General features: G+C 38.9%; 1 protein-coding gene across 1 annotated transcript in view; it reads right to left on the reverse strand.

The window, feature by feature from the left end:
* LOC309545393 (Fc receptor-like protein 5) overlaps nucleotides 1–27,327 on the reverse strand; it is a gene marked incomplete at its 3' end in the record, with an annotated part of 153,630 nt that overhangs the window by 58,673 nt on the left and 67,630 nt on the right. Inside the window, exons 9-12 of the mRNA XM_082244573.1 lie at nucleotides 26,257–26,544; nucleotides 10,258–10,551; nucleotides 5,694–5,984; nucleotides 3,549–3,839 (exon numbers count right to left, since the gene is read on the reverse strand). Of these exons, the coding sequence (XP_082100699.1) occupies nucleotides 3,549–3,839; nucleotides 5,694–5,984; nucleotides 10,258–10,551; nucleotides 26,257–26,544 (1,164 nt within the window). The remainder of the gene's footprint in view (nucleotides 1–3,548; nucleotides 3,840–5,693; nucleotides 5,985–10,257; nucleotides 10,552–26,256; nucleotides 26,545–27,327) is intronic.

Consider the following 27,327-nt stretch of genomic DNA (forward strand, 5'->3'; position numbering starts at 1 on the left):
TTTATATATACATTTTACATATATTCCCTATGTTTTTTATACCACTATTTATAACATTTACTCACCAAATGTATTTATGCTTTTAACACGGTAGCGCCGTTCACAACCCCGCTTGCACACTTTTCATTCTTTAACCCCTTTGGGTTTGGCTGTTGGCAGCTTACACTGTGATCTTTCAACCTACACTTACTGCATATTCCATAGCGCTGGTCACCTTAGTTTTTATTACAATCATGAAGTGGAACGAAATTTATTGGATATTTCAAACTTTTTTAACAAATAAAAAACTGAAAAATTTGGCGTGCAAAATAATTCAGCCCCCTTAAGTTAATACTTTGTAGCGCCACCTTTTGCTGCGATTACAGCTGTAAATCGCTTGGGGTATGTCTCTATCGGTTTTGCACATCGAGAGACTGAAATTTTTGCCCATTCCTCCTTGCAAAACAGCTCGAGCTCAGTGAGGTTGGATGGAGAGCGTTTGTGAACAGCAGTTTTCAGTTCTTTCCACAGATTCTTGATTGGATTCAGGTCTGGACTTTGACTTAGCCATTCTAACACCTGGATATGTTTATTTGTGAACCATTCCATTGTAGATTTTGCTTTATGTTTTGGATCATTGTCTTGTTGGAAGACAAACCTCCGTCCCAGTCTTTTGCAGACTCCATCAAGTTTTCTTCCAGAATGGTCCTGTATTTGGCTCCATCCATCTTCCCATCAATTTTAACCATCTTCCCTGTCCCTGCTGAAGAAAAGCAGGCCCAAACCATGATGCTGCCACCACCATGATTGACAGTGGCGATGGTGTGTTCAGGGTGATGAGCTGTGTTGCTTTTACGCCAAACATAACGTTTTGCATTGTTGCCAAAAAGTTTGATTTTGGTTTCATCTGACCAGAGCACCTTCTTCCACATGTTTGGTGTGTCACCCAGGTGGCTTGTGGCAAACTTTAAACGACACTTTTTATGTATATCTTTAAGAAATGGCTTTCTTCTTGCCACTCTTCCATAAAGGCCAGATTTGTGCAGTATACGACTGATTCTTGTCCTATGGACAAACTCTCCCACCTCAGCTGTAGATCTCTGCAGTTCATCCAGAGTGATCATGGGCCTCTTGGCTTCATCTTTGATCAGTCTTCTCCTTGTATGAGCTGAAAGTTTAGAGGGACGGCCAGGTCTTCGTAGATTTGCAGTGGTCTGATACTCCTTCCATTTCAATATTATCGCTTGCACAGTGCTCCTTGGGATGTTTAAAGCTTGGGAAATCTTTTTGTATCCAAATCCAGCTTTAAACTTCTCCACAACAGTATCTCGGACCTGCCTGGTGTGTTCCTTGTTCTTCATGATGTTCTCTGTGCTAAACGGACCTCTGAGACTATCACAGTGCAGGTGCATTTATACGGAGACTTGATTACACACAGGTGGATTCTATTTATCATCATTAGTCATTTAGGTCAACATTGGATCATTCAGAGATCCTCACTGAACTTCTGGAGAGAGTTTGCTGCACTAAAAGTAAAGGGGCTGAATAATTTTGCACGCCCAATTTTTCCATTTTTTATTTGTTAAAGTTTGAAATATCCAATAAATTCCGTTCCACTTCATGATTGTGTCCCACTTATTGTTGATTCTTCACAAAAAATTACAGTTTTATATCTTTATGTTTGAAACCTGAAATGTGGCAAAAGGTCGCAAAGTTCGAGGGGGCCGAATACTTTCTAAAGGCACTGTATATACTGTTAGAGGTTGAATCTGGTACATATCATCAGACTCGGAGATCAAATTTTTTATTTAAAGAAAAAAAAAGACCTCAAACACTGTTTTGCATATTTCCAGGACTGTAATATAATATTATTTATGAGAGACTCCCTTGTCATAGGCAGGTAGCTTGATATAGGCTACCTGTGCCTGCTATCACTAAGACATTTAGTAGCAGCAGCATACTGTTTGTATCACATGTCATGATCGGGTTAAAAAACAAAAATAGACCCTTTGTAGTACAAAAACAGATAATCAATAATACATTTATAATGTGAAATATATATATAAATTTATAGGATATATATGATATTATATATCGGATATACAGTATAGGGTATTTTAACTTGGACTCAGACATAAAGCTATATGAATGGTGGAGGGGGAAATATAAATCCTTTTAGTAAGGTAGTACTAAAGGCTGACACATTTTTGTATGGAAATAAAAATTTTAAATATAATGCACATCACTGGTAAACTTTTGCTTTAATGTAATTGTAATGCCTTATATTACCTCCCATCCATCAGCCTACAGATTCTCTGGGTTCAGAGGCTGATCCTCCCTGCACAGAGCACTTAAATGATTGTAAAGCCTAGTAAACACGGGCCAAATGTCGAGTAGCATCGCCCAGTTCAATATCAACCGGCTGACATTCGGGCCATATGTACTGCACCTCGTCCAACTTCTGTCATAGGGTTATGACCGAAAAAGGTCTGCCGATCGGTTCCCGATCAGTGCTCTTAGTCAATAGGGGGGGGGCTGTCAGAACACAAGAGCATGGCAGGGGACATCGCTATACTAACATTACTAACATTGCATAGTTAGTACAGCGGCTCTTCCTAAGCTGTCAGGTCTTTTTTCGTTCAAAAACTAATAGTACGTACCTGGCTTAAATACTGGATTTGTTTTTCTTTTTAATACCATGTCATACTTACCTGTGCTGTACAATGGATTTGCACAGAGCAGCCCTAAGCCTCCTCTTCTAGGATCCCGCACTGGCTCCTCCTGCCTTCAAAGTGCCTCTATAGCAAGCTGCAAAGTATAATATAAAGCCCCTATAGCAAGGTAAAAACGTTTCTACCTTTAGAATCAATTTCAATCACTTCCTTCTCCTGCCCAGGGCAACATGTCACATGCGGCATTGCTCCTAACACATTCACTAGTTCTCCAGAACGTACTGGCATGTATGGGCTAAGTACTGAGCTGTATGTGTATACTGACATGTATGGAGGGTTTACTGAGCTGTATGTGTGCTGCACTGTGTATACTAACATGTATGGGCGGTGTACTGAGCTGTATGTGTGCTGCACTGTGTATACTGACATGCATGGGCAGTGTACTGAGCTGTATGTGTGCTGCACTGTATGTAAACAAATATACGTAAACAAATAATGCATTCTGTATGCAGGCCAACCAATCGGCTGACCAACGAATCAATTATGAAAATAGTTGATAAATATTTTTATAATCTATTATGTTAATTAGTTGTTTCAGCACTACAGTTAGCCTGCCCCAGTAACTAACACCCAGTCAGTCTGCCGGTGGTTAAATTGTTGTCTTGCAAATTGAAACATCTCTGTGAAGGGTGAGGGTATGTAATGATCACATTCTGGTGGCAGCCGTAGGACCTGACTGTGTAACTGTCAAAGAGATGACAACTGCTCTTGGGTCCAGGAAGTCAGGGGACCTACCCATAATTGGCCCTTTTATTCATTTGCCATCCAACCATAATAATTGGGGACACTAGCAAAGGAGAACCATTTCTGATCTGCAGACATGGATTTGAATGTTACCTGCAAGGGGTATAGTAAGAGTCTCACTTCTTCTAGACCTAATCTTTCTCTCTTGGATCTCCTCCTCATATTCACAGTAGAAGGTAACATGACTGATGAGCCCCAGTTCCCAGTTTAGAGAGGCTAAATAATCTGTCACATTTTTCTCAGAGTGTTTATCAGATGTCTTCATAAAGTAGAAAGTCCTCATTAGGTCAGAGTCTGGTGCAGAACAGTTAAGTGTCACCTGGAAACCATCATTGACCTTCTCTACCGGGTACCCCAAAGTAAGGTTTGGAGCTGGCAGTGGGTCTAAAAAGAGAAATACGTATAAAAAGAGAGGATAATTAAGCAGTAGAGCATAAAGCTGATTAGTGAGTACTGAAAGTCACATACATAGACTTTTCTTGAAATCTAGAGAAATAGAAGATATTTCCTTCTTCTAAGTAACTCGGTAATCTATATATAAAATAATTGTTCTCCAAAAAAAACAATATTTCTATAGGCAGAATTTTATAGGCTGAATCATCATTTAGCTTCTTATATTTCTGGGGATCATCAGCGTTGAGACTTTCACATCATAGCACTTGGCTCTTTCCTCTCTCTAAAACTGCTCCTTCTGTCACATTCCCAGTAATATAAGATAAATGGAAGTATTTGTAAACCCAATCACTAAAATTTCACATAGGTGTTAACATGTTAATGTCATTCCAAAATTAAATTTCAATATTTTAAATTCTGAAGCTTTCATTAAAATATGAAGTGCTAAACCTGCCATAAAAGTCCTTGCTAGGCACGTTCTGTTACAATACGACATTGCTTTGTTATTTATGCTCCTACATTGTCACCATGTCACACTGGCTTTGTGGTGAAGACTAAAATGGGTTAATTTACTAAAACTGGAGAGTGCAAAATCGGGTGCAGCTGTCCATGATAGCCAATCATCTTCTGACTTCGGCTTGTTTAATTAAAGTAATACTAAAGTTTTTTTTTTTCTAAAATAACAAACATGTCATACTTACATGCTCTGTGCAATGGTTTTGCACACCGCAGCCCCTATCCTCTTTTTCCTCCCCCCCGAGCAGTGCCACCAGAGACCGCTGCATGCTCGCTTCTGAGCCACTGCTCTATGCGTCCATAAGGCACATAGAGCCATGGCTTGGCCCCACCCCCCCGCTCTCTCCTCATTGACTCACTGGCTGTGATTGACAGCAGGGGGAATCCCCAGAGCTGCACTAGATTTTGCACTCTCCAATCTTAGTAAATCAACCCCAAAGTGTCAATTTCAACACACATTAGGCAGCAGGCATTGTTCTCCATCAGATAATAATGTACAGTAAGCATCTATTTTTTCATCATTTTTAATAAAATTAAAAAAAAAGGAGCCATTTTTTTATGATAAGGGCAATGGTATTAGCAAACCAAATGTCATTGCTTAGGGCTTAAACTAAAAAAAAAAAAAAAGAAAATGTATTACGTATTTAATCACAAGTGAAATCACTTTTTTTTTTTTTTGTTTTTCCTTCCTTGTTATTCCCGCCCTCCTCCCTTTAATTTTTCTTAGGGGAGAGGGCGTAAAGTAAAAATTTTAATTACAGGTACTGTATGTGTTTAAAGACAATGTAAGTTATACCTTATGATTGGAACATGTTGAAATTTTAACTACACGTGTTGCAGGGAACAATTTTGTTAGTAATAGGAATATGTAATTTAATGGTTCTGATCTGTATCTATGCGATCTGACACATAATACATTGTATTGTTTCTGTATCCTGAAATAGCAATAATAAATTACTAAATAACAAAAAAAAAAAAAAAAAGAATCACTGAGAGACATAATGAACCACTTGTGGATTTAATTCCACAAACAAAAATCTCAGTTTTGGTGGAATGACAATTTAACTAGAAATCTTTTTTTTTTATTCCTACCTATTTATTCAAATTCCATAAGATTAATAGCACTGTCAGAGTTCAGAAAACTGACTGTGACTATGATATTCAGTTATGTGCAGCCTATACTTATTACGGACATTTTTTTCTTGCTTCTTAAATGCAAAATATCCATATTCTGCATGCATCAGTAGTGTACGTTGATGCATTTAAAGCAATAAACTTCTTGAACTAAAACCTAAACTGCACTATAAAAAATGAAGAAAAGAAACTTACCAATCACATGCACATTAAGAGGCTGGCTTGTGAATGACTCAAACATTCGACCTTGTATGTTTTTATGGTACGTACAAGTGTAGTTTCCACTGTCGCCATGGTTTAGACTTAGAATTGAATAATAGAATACATTATCAGGGTCAGTAGACTTTATAAGGAGTTGATCATTCTTATGTATATTAAAATTGTATTTAGCACTAGAATCTGCTATGCATAACATTCGAAGGGTCTCTCCCGTTACATACAACTGGTAGTTTGGCACCAGCGTCAGAACTGGAGCAACAGGTGCATCTGAAATAACAGAAATAGAAGCCATTAGTCAAGATAATAATTATTCAAGAGCCCAATGAACACTACAGTTAATTCAGCAATGTTTCAGTATTAAAAATGTTTTCTATCAAAAGAAAACAGTAGCTGTGAATTCTTCGACATAAAATGTCCTGCATTGCAAACAAAAATGACCTAACTAAATCATTGCAAACAAAAATGACCTAACTAAATCTAAATTATTTAATTAACTAAACTTCAGCTTCAGCTTTAAACCAACTTGAAAAAGATAGATTTTTTTAAAATGAAATAATGCCTTGTAGATACAGTATATTATTGTATTGATGAAGTTATTAGTTTGATGCACCTTTATTAATTTGCACAGCATTTTTTGTAATTAATTATTATAATTTTTTTATACATTTTTAATGCACCGATGCATTGATTTCACGTACTTCTTTTGATTTGTATAGGTCACTTGTTATGGTGTGAATGATTTGCTCTTTATATAGTTATTTTTGGGTAGCACTGTCCAGTATGTTGCGTATCAAGATAGTTTAGTTATGCCTATACTGTGTAAAGTATAACTAAGGGCAAAACTTTTTTGGATAGAATGTGGAAGGGTTAGAATCCCTTCTAAAACCTCTCTGTGTCTTTGATATGGAGATTCACTCTTTTTTCCCAACGTTACTTGGACTAAAAGTAAGGTAAATTTTCGACTTGTCTCCAGAGCAGGAATACCTGGGAAAGCTTCCACTGGGGACTGTTTCAATCAGTTCCAGTGACAACTCACTAAAAGAAGATTTACCTCCCTTTGGAGAGATTATTGTGACTACAAGATAGGAAGTGAAGAGAATCTCTTGAATGGCACACAGAAGGCAAAAAAAATAGGCAAGGATTCTAACCATTCCCCACTCTATAAAAAATGAGGAAAAAAGTTTTAGTGTTAGATATCATTTAGGTCAAGTCACTGCGATACAGTCATGCCTATAGATAACACTACAATGCCAAATTTATCCAGCAAATGGAACTGCAAGTATATCTAAACTGCAGGTCTTGTATTACAAAAATGAAATGAACAGTGTGAAGCCAAAAGCAAACATTTAATATATTGCAGTTTACCAATTCTTAGATGTGATGATTGCATTCATTTTCTTTTTTATGCTTTCTTTCTTATATTTTCACCTAGTGATCTGTCCAGTAAGTCTGTTGCTTTTCAAAAGAACAAGCTCTCTTGCAAAATGTATCAGTTACAGGAATAAGACAAACCATTTACCGGTGACAGGGGTGCTTACAATGATCGACTTTTATTTATTCATGTAAAGCCTTTATCCAGGGCCAGCCCTACCATGGGTCTGGCTAGGTCCATTGGACCCAGGCGGCACTTTGAGAGGGGCAGAAAATTGATGCTCAAGATTTTTGTTCAGCAGTTTTTTGTGTCATCAGTTTGCGGCACGCTACAGGCTTAATTTCCCCATGACAGCCTGTTAGTTCTATTAAAATGTTTTTTACCCAATCTTTTCATATTCCTGATATCTTTTTTGTGCTTCTTCTTTTGTTTGAAATCCCTGGTGATCCTGCCAGTCCTATTTCAAACTGACCATGCCTGGCATGGAAACACATCCTTCTCAGTGTGGTCAGTTTTCTGGCTGTGCTGGGAGCTTAGCTTGCCTGTCCTTCAATGGTCAGACTTCTGCAGATATGCCTCCTTGTGCTCTTCACTGGAAAGATCAGTGTATTGCTATTTCTCTGCCTCTTGCTGAAACCCCCCTGCAGTCTCCACCCCCAACCCTTATGCAGCTGAGAACAGAGGTTATATGATAACTTATATATAAAAAAAGTATATAATGTTTTTATATACTGTATATATACACATATTTAGATTTGCCTAGATTACGACGGTGATGTGTTTGCGGGCATGGACAGAAGAGGAGTTCAATTAACAGAAGAGATATCAGCACAAGAGACACATCCTACTGATGGTAATTTATATACATATCTTCTGCTGATTTTTCTGTTTTATATATATTTTTTATATTTTGTCTGCGCTTAGCCAATAAAGCGCTGTTTGCAGAATTGTAAAATTGTGCCTATGTGTTCACATTAAGAACTTCCCTGAAAATCTTCATTCCACTGAAAACTGCAAAGTGGCAGAATATTTATTAACATATTCTAGGGAATTGAATAAAGCATTTATGCAATTCTGGTGGTAGTTTCCTTTGAAACAGTTTCATTTAAGGTCCTTCCAGTTCTAGCCAATACATATTCCTGAAGTCTCTCCTGATATGTTTTATCCCCCAGACCTTTCACCATTTGTGTTTGTCTCTGGACTCGTTCTATCCTTTTTTGTAAGTGAGGTCTCCAGAACTGGACACAGTATTCCAAATGAGGTCTCACTAAAGATCTATATAGGGGAATTAGAACCTCCTTCCTCCTGCTGGTGATCCCTCTAAGTATGCATCCTATAATTCTATTTAATCTTCCCACTGCCTGATCATACCGTTTGCTAATTTGTTCTGTTTGCAACAAAACCAGAAAGAAAAAACAAAAAGAAAGACCAGAAGAGGAGAAAGTTGCCCCGAAGAGGCAAAATCCTCCCAGACAAGTGAAAAACAGAAAGGAATAGTAGTACATGTTACTAATGATATTAATAACATGGACATTATTAGGAATGTTGTTAATTTTTCACATACCTCTTTCTGTGCTGCTGAAATATCTCTCCTTTCTAAGGGTCTCTCATTTATACCTTTGGTCCACTTTGATTTGTTCAACACTCTACTAGATCTAAGTAGGTTTGTTTGTAATTTATTATTTAAGAAACACTTTTCTGCCCCTGATGATCCACCTGCAGTACCCCAGGGTGATCTCTCTAGTACAGTGGATACCACTGGTTTACATTTTTTGGATCTTGTGGTAAGATCCTCCCTGGAGAGATTTCAAGCTGGGGGCGGATCATATGGGATAGAAACAGACACCCTGCTGAAAGGGAACAAATATTTTTATCCAATACACACCCGCAGTACAGCAGTAGAAACTTTTCAAGCATTTGTAGAAAAAGAACTCGTTCAAATCCACGAGAGCCACAACTGCCCCCACATTGAGAATGAGTAATAATTTAACTGAAGAAGAAAAATCAGCTTTGATTATTCTTAAGTCCCACAAGGACATTGTAACAAGAGAATCTGATAAAGGTGGCTCAGTTGTCATTCTCTCTGCGGAGGATTACAGAACAGAAGCTTTATGACAATTGAATGATGTTACCACTTATAGAGTTCTAAAAAATTATCCAATTTCTGTTTTTAAAAACAACTCTTGGATATGGGATTGGAGATGAGAGTATTGTCTCCTAAAACAGCTGAGTATCTATTAGTGGAATTCCTATAGTACCAGTGTTCTATCATTTACCGAAACTTAAAAATGTTCTGCCAGTACAGGGCCATCCCATAGGGGCTGGAATTGGATCTCTATTTGAAAGGCTTGGTCAGTGGATCGACCAATATTTACAACCTTTAGTCACCAGGCTGCCGGGTTACATCAAGGAAGCTTCTGCTGTTCTATTACACACACAGGGGTTAGTTTGACACAAAGATCTCAGATCGGTCACCATGGATGTCAAATCCTTATATTCGTGCGTTTCCCATGATTTAGTGATCAAGGCATTGAGATTTCAATTACAATATTATAGTTTGTATAATCTGGAATTGAGGGAATTTATTCTTGTGTCTGTACGTGTCCTCTTAGAACACAGTTATTTCATGTTCGATCAGACATATTTCCTACAATGCAGGGGAGCTTCTATGGGCACGAAATTCTCTCGATCCCTGGCCAAACTGTACATGGGTTGGTGGGAAGAATTGGTCCTGTTCTCCCACACCAACCCATGCAGAGCTGCTTCTAAGTGGTACGATCGCTATATTGACGATCTGATCCTTGTTTGAGACTGTGAGGTCATGGATGTTGTTTCTCTACATAAATAACAATACACTTAATCTAGAGTTTAGCATGGAAAGTCATTCTGACACCATTAATGTTTTGGTTATTACTCTTGTAGGAGGCACTATCAGTGGGGAGATCAATACCCACACATTTCTTAAGGAGTGTGCTGGAAATTCCCTGCTGCTTGCAACCAGTTGTCACCCAGCACACACCATAGGATCCATACCTGTGAGGGAATGTGTCAGAGCCAGATGTTGGTTTTCTGTTTTCAACCTGCAAGCGGTTACACTACTCTGAGTGCTGCACCATCAGTTTTTCCTATTGATTTGCTTTAATTGTACACATCTGACCAAATACACACCTACTATGTTAATAACAATAGACAAGCTCCTTTGGGAAAGTATTTGTCTTCCATCATGGTTAACCCAGAAGCCACATGAATATTTTCCAATATTGTCCTGTGAAGAATTGAATATAATGTGTGAGAAGATTCTCCTTGGCGTGTCAGGTAAGGTGATTTGCTGACCATCTTTAAAAAACTGAATACCCATCACTTCTAGTCCGTTAGGTGGAGAACATGTGATGTTTATAGTTTCTCCTCTGACATAAACAGGGTGTGAAGGTTCTAAACTGATCGATGGAGCATGAGGAACTTCTGTAAAACAGAGTAAAAACCAAACTAAAATTACAAAGCTTGTAACAGGAATGGAACCATAATAAAATTCTTTACTATTGGTTATAGGCTAGTGGAGAAATGTAATTGCAATGACAATAAAGTATTTATCTTACCTTATCTATCTTAATCTATTGCCATTTAAAAAAATATTTGGATAAAGTGGTGAGATGTAAGAACCCCTGTTGCTGTCTGTATTCCCACTGGGGAAATTCTTTCTCACAAGTAGTCCTTGCAACCACTGTCACCAGGACCAAAAGTAACATCAAACAAAATGGTTGTGTCAGAATCCCAAAAGAACTTGTGAATAGATTGGCTTTATTGTACAACTCTAACTAAATACACACCTACTATGTTGATAACAACAGGCAAGCTCTTTTTGGAAAATATCTGTCTTCCATCATGGTTAGCGCAAAAGCCACATAAAAAATTTCCAACATTGTCCTGAGAAGAACTAAATATATTGTGTGAGAAGATTCTCCTTGGGTTGTCAGGTAAGGTGATTTGCTGACCATCTTTGAAGAAGTAGATAGATACCCATCACTTCTAGTCCATCAGGACGGAGGAGAGCATGTAATATGGATAGTCTCTTCCTTTATATAAACAGGATGTAAAGGCTTCAAATGGATGGAAGGTAGACAAGTGCGGCTCCCTTTATTCTGAATTGAAAATTCAGACATATTTTTTGTTATTCGGAAATTCGGATGTATCCAAATTAACGAATTACAATAATAACTAATTTAAACGTATCCGAAATAAATAGAATAGAAAAGAATATAAGAGAATAGAAAAGAATATAATAGAAAAGAAAATAATAAAATAGAAAAAAAAGAATAGAAAAAATAGAATAGAAAATAAAAGAACATAATAAAACAGAATAGAAAATTAAGGAATAGAATAGAATAGAATTAAAAAATAGAATAGGATAGAAAGAATATAACCATCTTCTGAAATTCGAATTTCAAATAGAATGAATTTGAATACAATAGAAAATAATAGAATAGAAAGAACAGAATAAATAAGAAAAGAATAGAATAGAATAAAACAGCAAGGATATAACCTTCTTCCGAAATTCGAATTTCAAATAGAATAGAATTGATTAGAATATAATAGAAAATAAAAGAAGGGAATTGACTAGAATAGTAAAGAATAGAGTAGAATAAAATAGAATAGAATAGAATAGAAAAAACAATATAATAGAACAGAAAAGAATATAACCATCTTCTGAATAGGAAAAAAAAGAGTATAATAGAATCGAATAGAATATAAAAAATAGAATAGAAATTGAAAAAATAGAATAGAATAAACATTAGAAAACAATAGAATAGAATAATAAAGAAAGAATATAACAATATAACTGTTTTCCAAAATTCGAATAGAATAAATAAGAATTTGAATAGAATAGAAAAGAATACAATAGAATAGAAAAGAATATAATAGAAAAGAAAATAAAAAAATAGAAAATAAAACAATAGAATATAATAGAGCAAAACAGAACAAAATACAAAATAAAATAAAAAAATAGAATAGAAAACAAAAGAACAGAATAAAATATAAAATAAAATAAAGGAATAGAATATATAATTCAAAAAGACTGACCTCCTGGTCCCAGTAACCAGTTGGATCATGTAAAATAGTGGGACTTTATAGGATAGGTTACATAGTAAGGAGGTAAGCATAAGTAGTAAATATACCAATATGTTTATTACAAAATTACATATTAAAATAAAGCATAAAAATGCACAATATAATACATAGAAATTGCATGAAACGGTATATAGATGAATGTACATAGAGATTTGACCATTCGCATGATCATGATCATCACAGGTGGAAGACTTAGGTAATGGATCTCATATGGACTCGAAAACAAATGAATAAAAAAACTCCCATAGTGAAGTCCTTTGATACTTGTGATGTTTATACCCTTTGGGAGGCCAATCAATCGCCTAAGTCAGTTGTCCCACCCAGGAAACCAAGGTATTCCTGTATGCTACACTTGTGTTTACGGCAGCATCGCTATATACCTGGAGTACAGCTAGCTGCGCACAGCCATTCAGGTCTATGGGCTTTCTGGCTTGAAAGGGAAAGTGCCAGAATTTACATTAAAGGGGATCAGGTTGCCATGTGCAAAAGGCCTAACAAGGATATATAGTATATATACACTCCTGTGCAAATGTTTTAGGCAGGTTTGAAAAAATGCTGTAAGTTAAAATTGCTTTCAGAAATAGAATTGTTAAAAGTTAATTTTTTTCTATCAATTAACAAATTGTAAAGTAAATGAACAGAAGAGAAATCCAAATGAAATCAATATTTGGTGTGACTACCCTTTGTCTTCAAAACAGCATCAATTCTTCTAGGTACACTTGCACCTAGTTTTTGAAAGAACTAACCACAGATCTTCTGTGGATGTAGATGTCATCAAATCCTTCTGTCTCTTAAAGAGGAAGTAAAGTCCCCCCAAAAAAACGAGAAAAAAAAGCCCTGTAAAGAGAAAGGCATAATGAGCTAGTATGCATCGCATACTAGCTCATTATGTAGTACTTACCTTAAAACAAAGCCCCCGCCGTGCCGCCACCTCAGCGTCAGGACGGCGACATGTCCGGCCGTCCTGCTTCCGGGTTCGCGTCCTCCGGCCATCTGATTGGCCGGAGGCACGATTACATCACTCCCGCGCCTGCGCGCAGGAGCCGCCGTTCACGGCACTGAGCTCTGAAGGAACAGTACGGGTGGCTGTTCCTTCAGAGCGCCTGCGCCGTTGACGTCATCGGCAGTTTGCACTGTAAATATCTCCTAAACGGTGCAAGTTTGGGAGATATTTATAGCACCTATAGGTAAGCCTTAATATAGGCTTACCTATAGGTAAAAGTTTATGAGGTGGGTTTACAACCTCTTTAATGTAATCTCAGACAGAGTCGATAATGTTTAGATCAGGGCTCTGTGGGGGCCCAACCATCACTTCCAAGACTCCTTGATCTTTTTTATGCTGACTTTGGCTGAATGTTTGTGGATGTTTTCCTGCTGGAGAATACATTTTGAGCAAATCATATGCCTCCCTTATGGTATGGCACGATGGATAAGTATCTGCCTATATTTCTCAGCATTGAGAACACCATTGATCCTGACCAAATCTCAAACTCAGTTGCAGAAATACAGCCCCCAACTTGCAAGGAACCTCCACCATGCTCCACTTTTACCTGCAAACACTCATTATTCTACCACTCTCCAACCTATCAGCGCAGAAACTACAGCCAAATATTTCAAATTTTGACTCATCAGTCTAGAGCAGTGATGGGGAACCTTGGCACCCCATATGGTTTGGAACTACATTTTCCATGATGCTCAACTACACTGCAGAGTGCATGAGCATCATGGGAAATGTAGTTCCAAAACATCTGGGGTGCCAAGGTTCGTCATCACTGATCTAGACCATCTCCTGCCATTTTTCTGCACCTCAGTTCCGATGTTTTCGTGCATAGTTGAGTCGCTTAAATTTGTTTCCATATCGAAGGTATGGCTTTTTGGCCACAATTCTTCCATGAAAACTACTTCTGGGCAGACTTCTCTGGACAGTTGATGAGTGTACCTAGGTCCCACCAGTTACGTCCTGATGGCAGCGCTGGCCATCTTCTGTTGTTGAAGAGAAGTAAGAATGATATGTCTTTCATCTGCTCCATGAAATTATCTCAGCCAACCACTCCTTTCCCTGTCTTCAACATTCCCCTTTTCTTTGCGCTTCTTCAAAAGAGCTTAAACAGCACATCTTAAAACCCCAGTCTGCTTTGAAATCTTTGAAATAGAAAATAGAGCTGCGCTAGCATACATTGGATACATCCATGAACCATGCAATAAGTAAGGAAAAGGATGTTCTAAAAAGAAAGTCAATTCAGGTAAATAGACTGGTAAAAAATGGTGAAAATAAAAAAGAAACAAAAAATATGTCCAAGACTCCAAGTGTGATAAATCAGGCTCCGTCCCGTGATAATAACACCCGAAGTGTAGTATATCCTGCACCGTAAAAATTGCCTGCTTACCAACATGTAGAGACCTCAAAGGGTCAAACACGCCTTCGGCTTAAACCCAGCCAGGGCTTTGATCCATCCACAGAAACATTGGCAAATCCCATCTGATAGACACAACTGTCACTGCACACTCAGTATACAGGTCTGCAACCTGCTTCCGGTAAAGCTCGGTGCAGCCACAGTATTTTGCTGGCCAGAAGGTGCTCCACCAATGCAGAGCAAGGCAAACATCATACATGAAGAAAATAAATGAATGCCAGAGAAATATATCTAACTTTCCACTGCTGCTTTGGATAATAAGAGGGGAATGACAATGAGTGTGACATCCTTGTGATTTGAGTTCTGAGGAGGTCTACATCTGTGATCGCATACTGCTTGCTGATTCTACGTTAGTGCTACTTGTGCTTGGTGGGACTTGCCAATCTTTCTCTTTCTGTGGATGGATTGAGGCCCTGGCTGGGTTTAAGCCAAAAGATTTCAAAGCAGACTGGGGTTTTAAGATGTGCTGTTCAAGCTTTTTTGAAGAAGCTCAAAGAAACGGGCAACATTGAAGACAGAGAAGGGATTGATCGTCTGAGATCATTTTCCTTAATTAATGCATGGTTCATGGATGTATTCAATGTATGCTAGCACAGCTCTATTTTCTATTGCATATATTTATTGTATCTATCTCACAGCTGAGTTGCTGCTTTTGGGAATTTGTTAATTATTTAGAGCAGTTTCTTTCTTTCGCTATTACTAGATTTGAAATCTTTGCCTGGGAGAGTCATTGCTGATGCAGTATAACTACCTTGGGTTGATTTACTAAAACTGCTGAGTGCAAAATCTGGTGCAGCTCTGCATAGTAGCCAATCGGCTTCAAACTTCAGCTTGTTCAATTAAGCATTGACAATAAAACCTGGAAGCCGATTGGTTTCTGTGCAGAGCTGCACCAGATTTTGCACTCTCCAGTTTTAGTGAGTCAACCCCCTTGAGTCTTGGTGCTGGGTTCAGTCTTGCCATGGTGTATGACCTGTGACATGAAACTCTTCCACAACCACATCTTAGTAGCAGTATTTGGCTGTTCCTCATCCAGTTTTAAGCCTCCTACACAGCTTTTTTCTGTTTCAGTCAATGACTGTTTTTCAACCTACATATGAAATGAATGATCTATTGACCTGTTTGGTAGAATTTGTTCAAATTTGTTCTAATCCTACAAAATACATGATTTTCTGCAAGTGTACAAAGTGTGCAAGTGTAAGAATGTAATAGTTGATGCTGGTTTGAAGCCAAAAGATAGTCACACCAAATATTGATTTGATTTGGATTTTTCTTCTGTTTGCTTTTCCACTCCTTTGATATCTGGCCTACGTTATGCAATGCAAATGGAGATATGTCTGTGCTCAAATCCAAACAACCCATGAACTGTATTTGTAGCATGTTAGATGCTGAGGGAATGTGACTGCATGTTAACACTTAAAATGCTGAATTGACCCTCTGCACAACACCCTTTTTTGTTCCCAGCAAACTTTTGCATGAAATCAGGTATTCCTAGTTCACATATATTTAAATACATGTTCAAGATGGCCAACTGTGTCAAAGTGATCCCTCTCTGGCCAGTCCCTAGTTTATTTTGCAGATTGCCAAATAGCATACTGATAGCTTATGTCAGCATATTTTAATGGACATAAAGTGCAAATATGGGGCACATAGACACAGTTGAGGGATATCATGTCTATTAAACAATGCTGTTATGAAGTAAGAAGTTAGCAATCTAAAAAAAAGTAGGGACTGGTCATAAATGGATCACTGTGACTGAGTTGGGTTGCTTGAACATGTATTGCAATATACAGTATGCACACTAAGAATCCCTGTCTTTATACAAAAGTTTGCATAAAACCATGAATGCTATTTAGTCACATCTGAAATCTGACTTTTCCTAAAAAGTACTTTAGTCTTGAAATAAATCCTTTTTACAGACCCTTGAGGGCTAGGTCCATGCTGTACAGGGGCCTGACTAGTATTTAGTATAACTAAAGGCATCTTCTGCTCTCGCAGGTTCCCTCCAGACTATAAGACCTGTTCCTGTGGCCTCCTCTTCTCTATGCTCTGGTGGGTGCAGGTCCTCTGATGTCATCAAGGCCCATAGCCCTGCATTCGATGCGAATGGAAATTTTAGTGCCAGTGTGTAGGAAAGTAGAGGCCAGCTACTGGAGGAATGGAGAATCTTGTAAGTAAAACTGCTGGTTCTGGTCCTCTAGACCTGAACAAGCATTTTACCCTAGCAATGTAGGGCAAACCCCACAGCAAGGGAAGATTTTTACTTTCCCTCAACATAAGTTTTAATAATATATTTAACAGACCAAAAAGTAAAAAAATGTTTATTGTTAGGGTTTACTTAAAAGTTACATGCACACCTCTGAGAAAATACACACCCTCTATTTTGATAACAGAGAGGCTCCTTTGGGAAAATATGTCTCCCATCATGGCTAATCCAGAAGGCACATGAATAATTTCTAACACTGTCTTGGGAAAAACTAGATATAATGTGTGAGAAGATTCTCATTGGGGTGTCAGGTGAGGTGATTTGCTTTCTGAAGAACTGGATACCCTTCACTTCTAGCCCACTAGGACAGCATGTAAGTCTCTCCTCCCTCATAAACAGGGTGTAAAGGCGGTATCAGGACAATATCCCCCGGACAATATCCCCCAGGACAATATCCCCCCGGAAAACATCCCCCTGGACATAATCCCCCGGGACAACAAAAAAAAAAGTCCCGCAGCGGAGAAAAACAGCCGTCTGAAAGAGCCCTAAGGCTGGTCATACATTATACAGTATTCTTTAGATTTACCTTCAACCATGTAGTGTAAGGGCCTGTCTGATTGCATACCAATTGAAAGTTTTTAGGTTTGACCTCATATTATATGGTTTTGGTATATCTAAAGGAAAATTGTATAATGTATGTCCAGCCTAAGTGTGGCAATCTCAACCCGTTCTAACATGGCTGTGATAAGCTTATCAGCTTTTTGGTCCAGCTAATGCTGTTATCAGCATATGTGAGCTCTCCATATAGTCCAATGAAAGATCCACTTAAAGGGAACTGATTCAGCATTTTTGTGTTCCATATCCTTTGGTGGACTGTGATAAAGGTAGCTTATATAAAAGGCAAAGTACAGCCTGTTGCAAAAGGTTTTCCATCTAGTTCACCCCTCTACATTTCCAAACAGCAATATAGGTTCCCCCCACTATGAGGAAACCTTGTTTGAGTGTAACATGTATTGCAGTAATGCACACATTAACACATGTATTACCAAAACGCATAGGTCTGAATGGGCCCTTGCAGTTTTATTCAAATTTAACAGAAATATACTGTTCCCTCCTTTAGAAAATACTAGTTGTGTGACTGGCTATGGCTTTAATACTTTCCGAGACGCTAACTGAGAACAAGCAAGAAAACCACAAACGTCAATGTGAAGTCACAGCTCCTAATCTCTAAATTTGTCTCAGATAAACCAGCTGTTACTGTGTTTTATGGGGAGATCCCAAAGGGGCTAACTTCTGTGAATTGCTGCACACTTCTTGTCTTTGTAATTGAGAAAAAAGAGAGGGATGTACTTGTAGTTGAAATCAGAAGATTACAGTAAGTGGTTAGGATTAACATGTTATCGGCAGGATAGCCAGATAATAAAAAGAGAAGAAAAGTCAGAAAAGAAAATGAATGCAGGCACATTACCTGCAGACAAGTAAGCTACAATATATTTCAATTTTGGGTTTAGATACAATTACACCTTGTAGCTATGGCATTACAAGTGGTTACATTTTCAGGACTTTGCACAGTAGTACTCACCTGACTGTCCACTTGAATTGCTTGGCAGAGTTATTCTGTGCTTAGTAGAATAGTGTCCAGTCTTAAAGACTGTATTTGGAAGTTAAGCCTCGTACACACGCAAGGATTATCGGCCGACCGTTTGGCCGTCTTTTGTCCAGTGTTGTTGTGTTGGTTGAAATGTGCTCTAGACTGCACACGAATTTTCTCGGCCAACAAAAACCAACTTCAGAAGTGATGTCATGTTCTGGTTTACTTTCCGTGTGTTTTTTCTTCTCTGAGCATGCCCAGTCTTGCTCATCGGATTTTTGTCTGCCGAAATCTGTACTGACTGACGGAAAATCGGCCGTTCTGTTGACGGCCAACAAAAATTTTATAGCCTGCACACCAGATTTTCTTCAGCCGAAAAGTCGGAGTCGGTTGTCGAAAGCATCATACTAACAAGCCGAAAATCGGCCGATTGGACGTTGGCCGAAAATTCACGGCCAACTATCGATGCGTGTGTACGAGGCATTAGAGCTATGTGCCTTTTCCTTAAATTAACTGTTTTCACTAGAAAAGGTCTCTGTTATAGCTATAATTATTGTGTGTGACTCTGGGTGTGGTTGCCACCATCCTTATTAACTATATCTAGAAAACCAATGTTACTCTAGTTATTTTAAGGCAAATTCTAGCCAAAAAGTAGGATTAAAATGATAACATTTATTTCCTCAGTTTAAAAAGGTTTGAATCCCATCTGTTATATCACATGTTACATAGTACAAAATATTGTACAAAATTTGGTTACAACATCAAGGAATGCCGTCCGAATGGTATCCCCCACAGCTGATGATTAGCTTGCAGTTATCGAATTACTGGTTGGCCCACTCAGCTGAGGGACTCCAATGCTTTTCTAAATGTTTATAACAATTATCTTCTTCAGGGATAAGATACCATTATAGTTTGTTTCACTAGTCTTATATGGAAGAGGGAAAGTCTGGATCCATGTGAGTAGACTCCCAAGTCATCAAGACCCCCATAGATGCATGCAAAGACCACCATTCATTATATTGCAGGATAAAAGCATAAAATACTGTGGTTATGGCTTGGTTCCATCTGTATTAGACATCCGTCCTTCAGTATGCCTGATAGAGTGTGAGATTCTGGCATACCGAAGGATGGATGTCTAATACAGATGGAATCAAGCCATTCGGACCGCATTCCTTGATGTTGTAACTCAAATTTGTACAATATTTTATACTATGTAACATATGATGTCATTAAGTCAGGAGTGGCATGCAGGCTATGGTGAAGAATTAAATATATTTTCAAAATCTCAATTTGGATGTTTAAGACTGTACGGGTCCCAGAGACAAAGATCAACTTCAGGACACAAGTCGCCTAAGGTATTAACTAGAGAAATCCTGTGTTTTTCCCACTCTGATGGAGGTCTGTAAACAAGCTATTTTCAGAACTGGGAATACAACAGTGAGTATATTATATTTCCCCCTTGTTACATTGTATAACGGAAAAAACCCTGCGCTTCTGGTGTGTTAAAATAAATAATCAATTAAATAATGGTGTAATTGATTATAAATAAATAAATAAATATTCCTGTGAATATAAATCTAAAGTGTCATTAGCTGCTAGCTGCAAATAAATTGCATGTGCCTTTAAAACGTGAAACCAGTGTTGCAGCGCTGTTTAAAATCAATATAAAAAAATGTGCAAATATATCAATTCATGTGTGAATATGTGCTAACCAGGGATGTGCAAATTTCTCAAGATGCTGAACCACTGATCACTAATTCATATACTATAAAAATACTCATAAACATGACCATCAAAGTGCTAATGTGTTGTGCATAATAAACATAAAACAGTTCATATATGTCCATTCAAGTGCTGATAAATGCTGATACTCCTCTGTGTTGACTCAGGGTGCTCCCCCCTTGTGGTAATGTACTCACCACACAATGCTCGGTCAGCAGCAGTTTAGTAATGCATGGCAGCTTGCCTCGCCAATCCTGTTGGAATGGATCCTTTATGTCCTTGTTGCTTCAAATGTCCTCAGATAAAAGAAGCCAAACATGGTGAAGTACGTTCCACTCAGTTTTATTAATCATACAGACTGATACTTACAAACAAACATTAAGAAAAAGCGACATAGGAACTCGGCTCGTGGTTGCTGCTCTCGCAGCGTGCGCCTCACCGGCCGGAAGTGACGTCAGGTCCGCTCAGCCAATCGCTAAGGACCTGTTCATTTATGAACTGTTTTATGTTTATTATGCACAACACATTAGCACTTTGATGGTCATGTTTATGAGTATTTTTATAGTATATGAATTAGTGATCAATGGTTCAGCATCTTGAGAAATTTGCACATACCTGGTTTGCACATATTCACACATGAATTGATATATTTGCACATTCTTTGATATTGATTTTAAGCAGCGCTGCAACACTGGTTTCACCCCTTGTTACATTGTTGTACCTTTTTGCACAGAAAATGTCCCCCTTGTTACTATGTTTTACCTATTCTACAGAAAATTCCCCTCCTGTCACACTGTTGTGCCTATTTTACAGAAATTGCCTCCCTGTCACATACAGTAGTTGTACCTAGTCTATAAATGCCCCCCCCCCCCGGTTACATTGTTGTACCTATTCTACAGAAAATGTCCCCCCCTTTCACACAGTTGTACCTTTTCCATAGAAAATGTCCCCCCTGTTACATTGCTGTACCTATTCTACAGAAAATGTACCCCCATTACAATGTTGTACATATTCTATAGAAAATGTTCCCCTTGTCAAACTGTTGTTCCTTTATCTATAGAAAATGTCCCCCTATTACATTGTTGTATCTACTCTACAGAAAATGTCCCCCCATCACACTGTTGTACATATTTTATAGCAAATGTCCCCCGTCACACTGTTGTATATATTTTATAGAAAATGTCCCTCCGTCACACTGTTGTACCTATTCTATAGAAAATGCCCCCCCCCCCTTACATTGTTGTACCTATTCTACAGAAAATGTTCCCCCCTTCACACTGTTGTACATAATCTAGAAATCTATAGAAAATGTCCCCCGTCACACTGTTGTTCCTTTATCTTTAAAAAATGTCCCCCCTATTATATTGTCCCCCTTGTTACATTGTTGTACCTATTCTACAGAAAATGTCACCCCATCACACTGTTGTACCTATTCTATAGATGATATCCTCCTGTTATACTGTGGTACCTATTCTATAAAAAAATGTCCCCCCATCAAACTGTTGTTCCTTTACCTATAGAAAATCCCCCCCCCCCCCCCGTTACATTGTTGTACCTATTCTACAGAAAATGTCCCTCATCACACTGTTGTACCTATAGAAAATATTCCCCAGTCACACTCTTGTACCTATTGTACAGAAAATGTCCCCCCCCCCGTCACACTGTTGTACCTATTCTATAGAAAATGCCCCTCCTGTTACATTCTTGTACATATTCTATAGAAAATGTCTCACCATCACACCGTTGTACCTATTTTGTAGAAAACGTCCCCCCGTTACACTGTTGTACCTATTCTATAGAGAATGCCCCCCTCCCCAGTTACATTGTTTTATCTATGCTACAGAAAATGTTACCCCATAACACTGTTGTACCTATTCTATAGAGAACCCCCCCCCCCCCAGTTACTGTACATTGTTGTACCTATTCTACAGAAAATGTTCCCCCGTAACACTGTTGTACCTATTCTATAGAGAACCCCCCCCCCCCAGTTACTGTACATTGTTGTACCTATTCTACAGAAAATGTTCCCCCGTAACACTGTTGTACCTATTCTACAGAAAATGCACCCCCCCAGTTACTTTTTTGTACCTATTCTACAGAAAATGTTACCCCATAACACTGTTGTACCTATTCTATAGAAAATGCCCCCCCCCCCGTTACACTTTTGTACATATGCTATAGAAAATATCCCCCAGTTACACTGTTGTACATATTTTACAGAAAATATCCCCCATTACACTGTTGTACCTATTCTATAGAAAATTTCCCCCGTTACTCTGTTGTACCTAATTTACAGAAAATGTCCCCCTCTCTCATCCCATCACACTGTTGTACCTATTCTAAAAAAAAATTCCCCCACCCCTGTTATATTGGTATTCTTTTTCTTAAGAAGATACCCCCCCCCCCCGTTACATTGTTGTACCTATTCTCATAAAAATGCCCCAGGCCCCCATACATTGTTGTAGCCAAATAAAAGTCTCCTGTGTTCCAATTTTATTAGAGATGTCTCCTGCTTTCCACTGCATTCTATGGCGTTCACACCCACAAACAACGTGATTATCCTCCCATCTGCAACATTTTAAGTAAATCTAATTTTAATTAATTTAATCAATCCCCAGTTTTTTCCAGAACATCTCATTTGCCTATTAGTTTCATTCTAAAATCTCTGAAAGGTCTGTTTTATACTATTTTGTATTTATTTTGTACAGTACAATTTTGATGAATTGCAAAGCCTTGCAAATTATTAAAAATCATTTAATTAGATAATTTTTCATTCTGGGGGATGGGTGGAGGGACTGTGATCATCAAGTTTTGCAGAGGAAGTTCACACGCTCTCACACTCATGCTCTGCACAACGGAAAAGACCACATAGTAGAGAGGTGTGAGAGTTTACAGTAGAACATTGAAGAACGGTGCTAACTTTCAGGTTGGGTGTAGACTTTATTGCAGTGCACTAGATCAGTTATTTTTTATAAGTTGTTATTAGTTTTTATTATTCAAAATGTTTGGTAAAGTGTATCTACGGTCAAAAAGTAAAATCATATATTAATTTCCACTCTGAATTTTCTAGCCTACCCCTATTGATTTTGAATGTTTAAAACTTACTTTTGAAGATCCCCACACATTTACTTCCTTGTATTCTGTGACAACTATTCACTATGTCCTGTGGGTGGGCACTGTTGTGTCACACATTTCACAGAGCCTGCCTTCTGAACTACAGAGGTGCTGAGAGGAGGCACTTTAGGAGGCAGAGTCAGTACAGGGATCACTGTTTGCAGGCAGCAAGGTACCATGGGATACATAGTCTTTAAATATTAAAGTATTGATTTGGAATTTATATCACTGTTGGGTAAAGTGGCAAAACTGGGATCAGTCATCATATTGGGGGACTTCAATTATCCCGACATTGACTGGGAAGAGGGGGCTACACACTCACAGAAGGCCCGTCTATTCATGGTAACCTTACAGGACAACTACATGTCACAGTTGGTGGATTCTCCTACTAGAGAAAATGCAGTCCTGGATCTATTGACTACTAATGACCCAGACCTAATCTCGGAGGTAGGAGTCCAAGACAACCTGGGCTCTAGCGATCACAGGATGGTCACATTTAGCGTAAATAACAATATAACAAGGCAAGTGGGGAACATAAGAACCCTAAACTTCAGAAGGGCAAACTTTCCAAAATTATGCTCATTAATGGAAAGGGTAAACTGGGACCAAACCCTGGAATCACTGACCACGGAGGAAAAATGGGAATGCTTTAGGAACATATTAAACAAATGCATCCTGCAGTGCATTCCTATGGGAAATAAATTTAGAAGAGACAAGGCCAAACCTGGCTGGCTAAACCGTAATGTTAAAAAACTTATAAGGGGAAAAAAATGGCCTTCAAGAAATATAAATCAGAGGGCACAGTATCGGCTTTCGAGCAATACAAGGAGGCAAATAAGAAAAGTAAATACAAAATCAAAATGGCTAAAATCAACTTTGAGAGACAAATAGCGGAGGATAGTAAAAAGAACCCAAAGAAATTCTTTAAATATATCAACAGCAAAAAAGCTAGGGCAGAGCATATTGCACACATAATTAACGGAGATGGGAGGATGGTTACAGAGGACACTGAAAAGGCAATCGTGCTGAAAGCCTTTTTCTCATCAGTCTTTACTCAGGAAAAGGAGGGGTACATTGACCATGACTGTATGGTCAGTAGTATTACACAGGACTTGGCGCTATGGCTAACAGAGGGTGAAATCAGGAAAAGGCTGAATAAAATTAACACAAACAAATCACCAGGCCCGGATAGCGTACATCCGAGAGTACTCAAACAGGGGATTGGAGGAACGCTAACGTGATACCGATATTCAAAAAAGGGCAGAGGCATGTCCCGGGTAATTATAGGCCTGTCACTCTGACATCAATAGTATGTAAACTTCTGGAGGGGATGATAAGGGACTATATCGTAGAGTTTGCTAAAGACAACAACATCATCAGCAGTAATCAGCAAGGGTTTACAAATGGGCTATCTTGTCAAACCAATCTCTTAACATTCTACGAGGAGGTGAGCTGTGAGCTAGATAGGGGCAGACCAGTGGATGTGGTGTACCTGGATTTCGCCAAGGCATTTGATACAGTTCCCCACAAGTGCCTAATTTATAAAATAAGGTCTGCAGGTATCGACCACAGGGTTTGCTCTTGGATACAGAATTGGCTAAAAGGGCGGGTCCAAAGGGTGGTAATAAACAGCGCATACTCAGACTGGTCTGAGGTGGTAAGCGGAGTCCCCCAAGGCTCAGTCCTGGGACCAACCTTGTTCAATTTATTCATAAACAGAAGAGACGCCTGAGAGGGGACATGATAGCAATTTATAAATATCTCAATGGTGATCTCGACATAGAAAAAAAGCTATTCAGTCGTAGAGAGTGCATGAGGACTCGAGGGCATACATTGCGATTAGAGGAGAAGCGTTTCAACCTCAGGCAACGTGGGGGGTTCTTTACTGTTAGAGCTACAAGATTGTGGAATTCTCTACCACAAGAGGTGGTTTCTGCTGGAAGTATGGTGGCTTTCAAAAGACTCTTAGACGTACATCTCAAGGATCAGAACATTCAGGGGTATGTGAGATGACTACAGCCACACACACCTACACAGGTTGAACTGGATGGACTATTGTCTTTATTTAACCTCACCTACTATGTAACTACTATATGTAACTATGTAAAGTGGATGTAAACCCTCACATCTATCCAGTGAAGTGAACAGCCTCAGATGATACACAGAGATGAGACAAATCTCCTTATGTGAGTTTTCATGTATATCTGCTGTCTTCAGCTTTCTATATTGTTTAGAAAGCGCACATCGTGTTACAAATCTTTCTTCCTGTTTCATTAGTAGGAGAGGAATTTAGGCATACACTGTGTGTGAGCTGATTGGAGGAAAGGTACACACCCCCACACCACATAGGCAGAGGAATGAAAAAAACTTGCAGAGCTGTGCTGGGAATAGACAAGCTCTCTGCTTATCTGTCTCTAAGTCCCTTCCCCAAAAGGAATTTCCAGCTGCTTTTATCTCCTGTGTCAGAGAACTTGTCAGAAGTTATCATGCTGATAACAGAGGAACGGAGCAGCAGCAAGACACACGGGACGTTAGGGCTTTGGAGAGAGATAGGTAAACACTACAGATATATGTGCCCAGGTCAGATTTCATGAATGGGGTTTACATTCACTTTAAAGAAAAAAGCAGAGGTGAAGCTGGAAAGCATACAGGGGATCCGGAAAGTTGTGGAAACAGTCAGCCAGCTGACAGGCGGAATTCACAACATGAAAGGAGATTTTTTTAGGTAAGCTTCTATTGGATTGTCAAATATACAGTAACTATTCTTTGTAATGCTATTTTAGATCTCATGTTATAAAATAAAATAAAATGCTGTGACCATAGATTTCCTTTAATATTTGCCTATCATTAAAATTGTGAAATAGAAAAAAACCTTAAATCCATATAAGTAGACTTCCACTGTACCACATCCCTATTCTACCACATCTGTATAAATATGAAACCATATTAGAAACAAGCCTTGTTTAATTCAAGTTGTGTTAATAATTTCCCACCTGTTACATTGACTGTCACATAGTCACTCTCTGATGAGCTGATGTTCCGTCCATTAATTTCCACCCAATATTTGCATGCATATTTCCCAGAAGCATTTTCCGAGGACGCAGATATTGTATAATCACTGAGCAATGGATCCCCTTCATGAATTTTCTTCTTTTCCTGGTAAATCTGTATTCCTTTTGCTGATATACCAATTGGTGGTGAGCAGGTCAAAGTGAAAGATTCCTCTTTAGTATACACAGTGTATGGAGGTGTCAGTCTAATAGAGGGTGCTTGGGGGGTCTCTGCAATAAGAAGGTTAAAGATTTCATACAATGTAATTCAAGTTCCCCTGCTGGAGGCCTTTCCACAATCAGTGTGTAAATTCTGGCTTGGCTCTGGGTTGGACTGTCTACTGTCCCCTGTAACAGTACTTGGGCATCCCAATTGTCCTTGCCAGCACCTAGCACTGCATAATGAATGGAATCTTCTACTGTGACCATAAATTTTCTTCAACCACTTCCTTCCCACGCTATAGCCGAAAGACGGCTACAGAGTGGGCTTACAATGCCTGGAGGGTGTACATGGACATCCTCCCGTAAAGGTGCGTGGGCGGCACGCTCTGTGATCACTAAGTCCTTTGGACTCGACTGATCACAGATTGGGGTAAAAGGCCAATCACAGTGGCCCTTTACCACGTGATCAGCTGTGAGTCAATGACAGCTGATCACAGGATGTAAACACAAGCCAGTTATCGGCTTTTCTCTCTGTGAGGAGAGAATAGGAAAGCTGATAACTGGCTTCTGTTACAGGGACATTGGTTTCAACAGTGCCCACCAGTGTTGCTAATCAGTGCCCACCAGAGCTGCCATTCATTGCCCATCAATGCCTCATCAGTGTCACCTATTAGTGCTGCCTATCAGTGCCGCCTACCCGTGCCCATCAGTGATGCCTATCGGTGTCCACCAGTGCCGCCTCTGATCAGTGCCCATCACTGCTGCCTATAAGTGCCCACCAGTGCCGCCTCATCAGTGCCACCTATCAGTGCTGCCTCATCAATGCAGCCACATCAGCGCACATCAGTGTAG

This window comes from Pelophylax lessonae (assembly GCF_965119305.1).
Source record: "Pelophylax lessonae genome assembly, chromosome: 1".
Taxonomy (NCBI): Eukaryota; Metazoa; Chordata; class Amphibia; order Anura; family Ranidae; genus Pelophylax; species Pelophylax lessonae.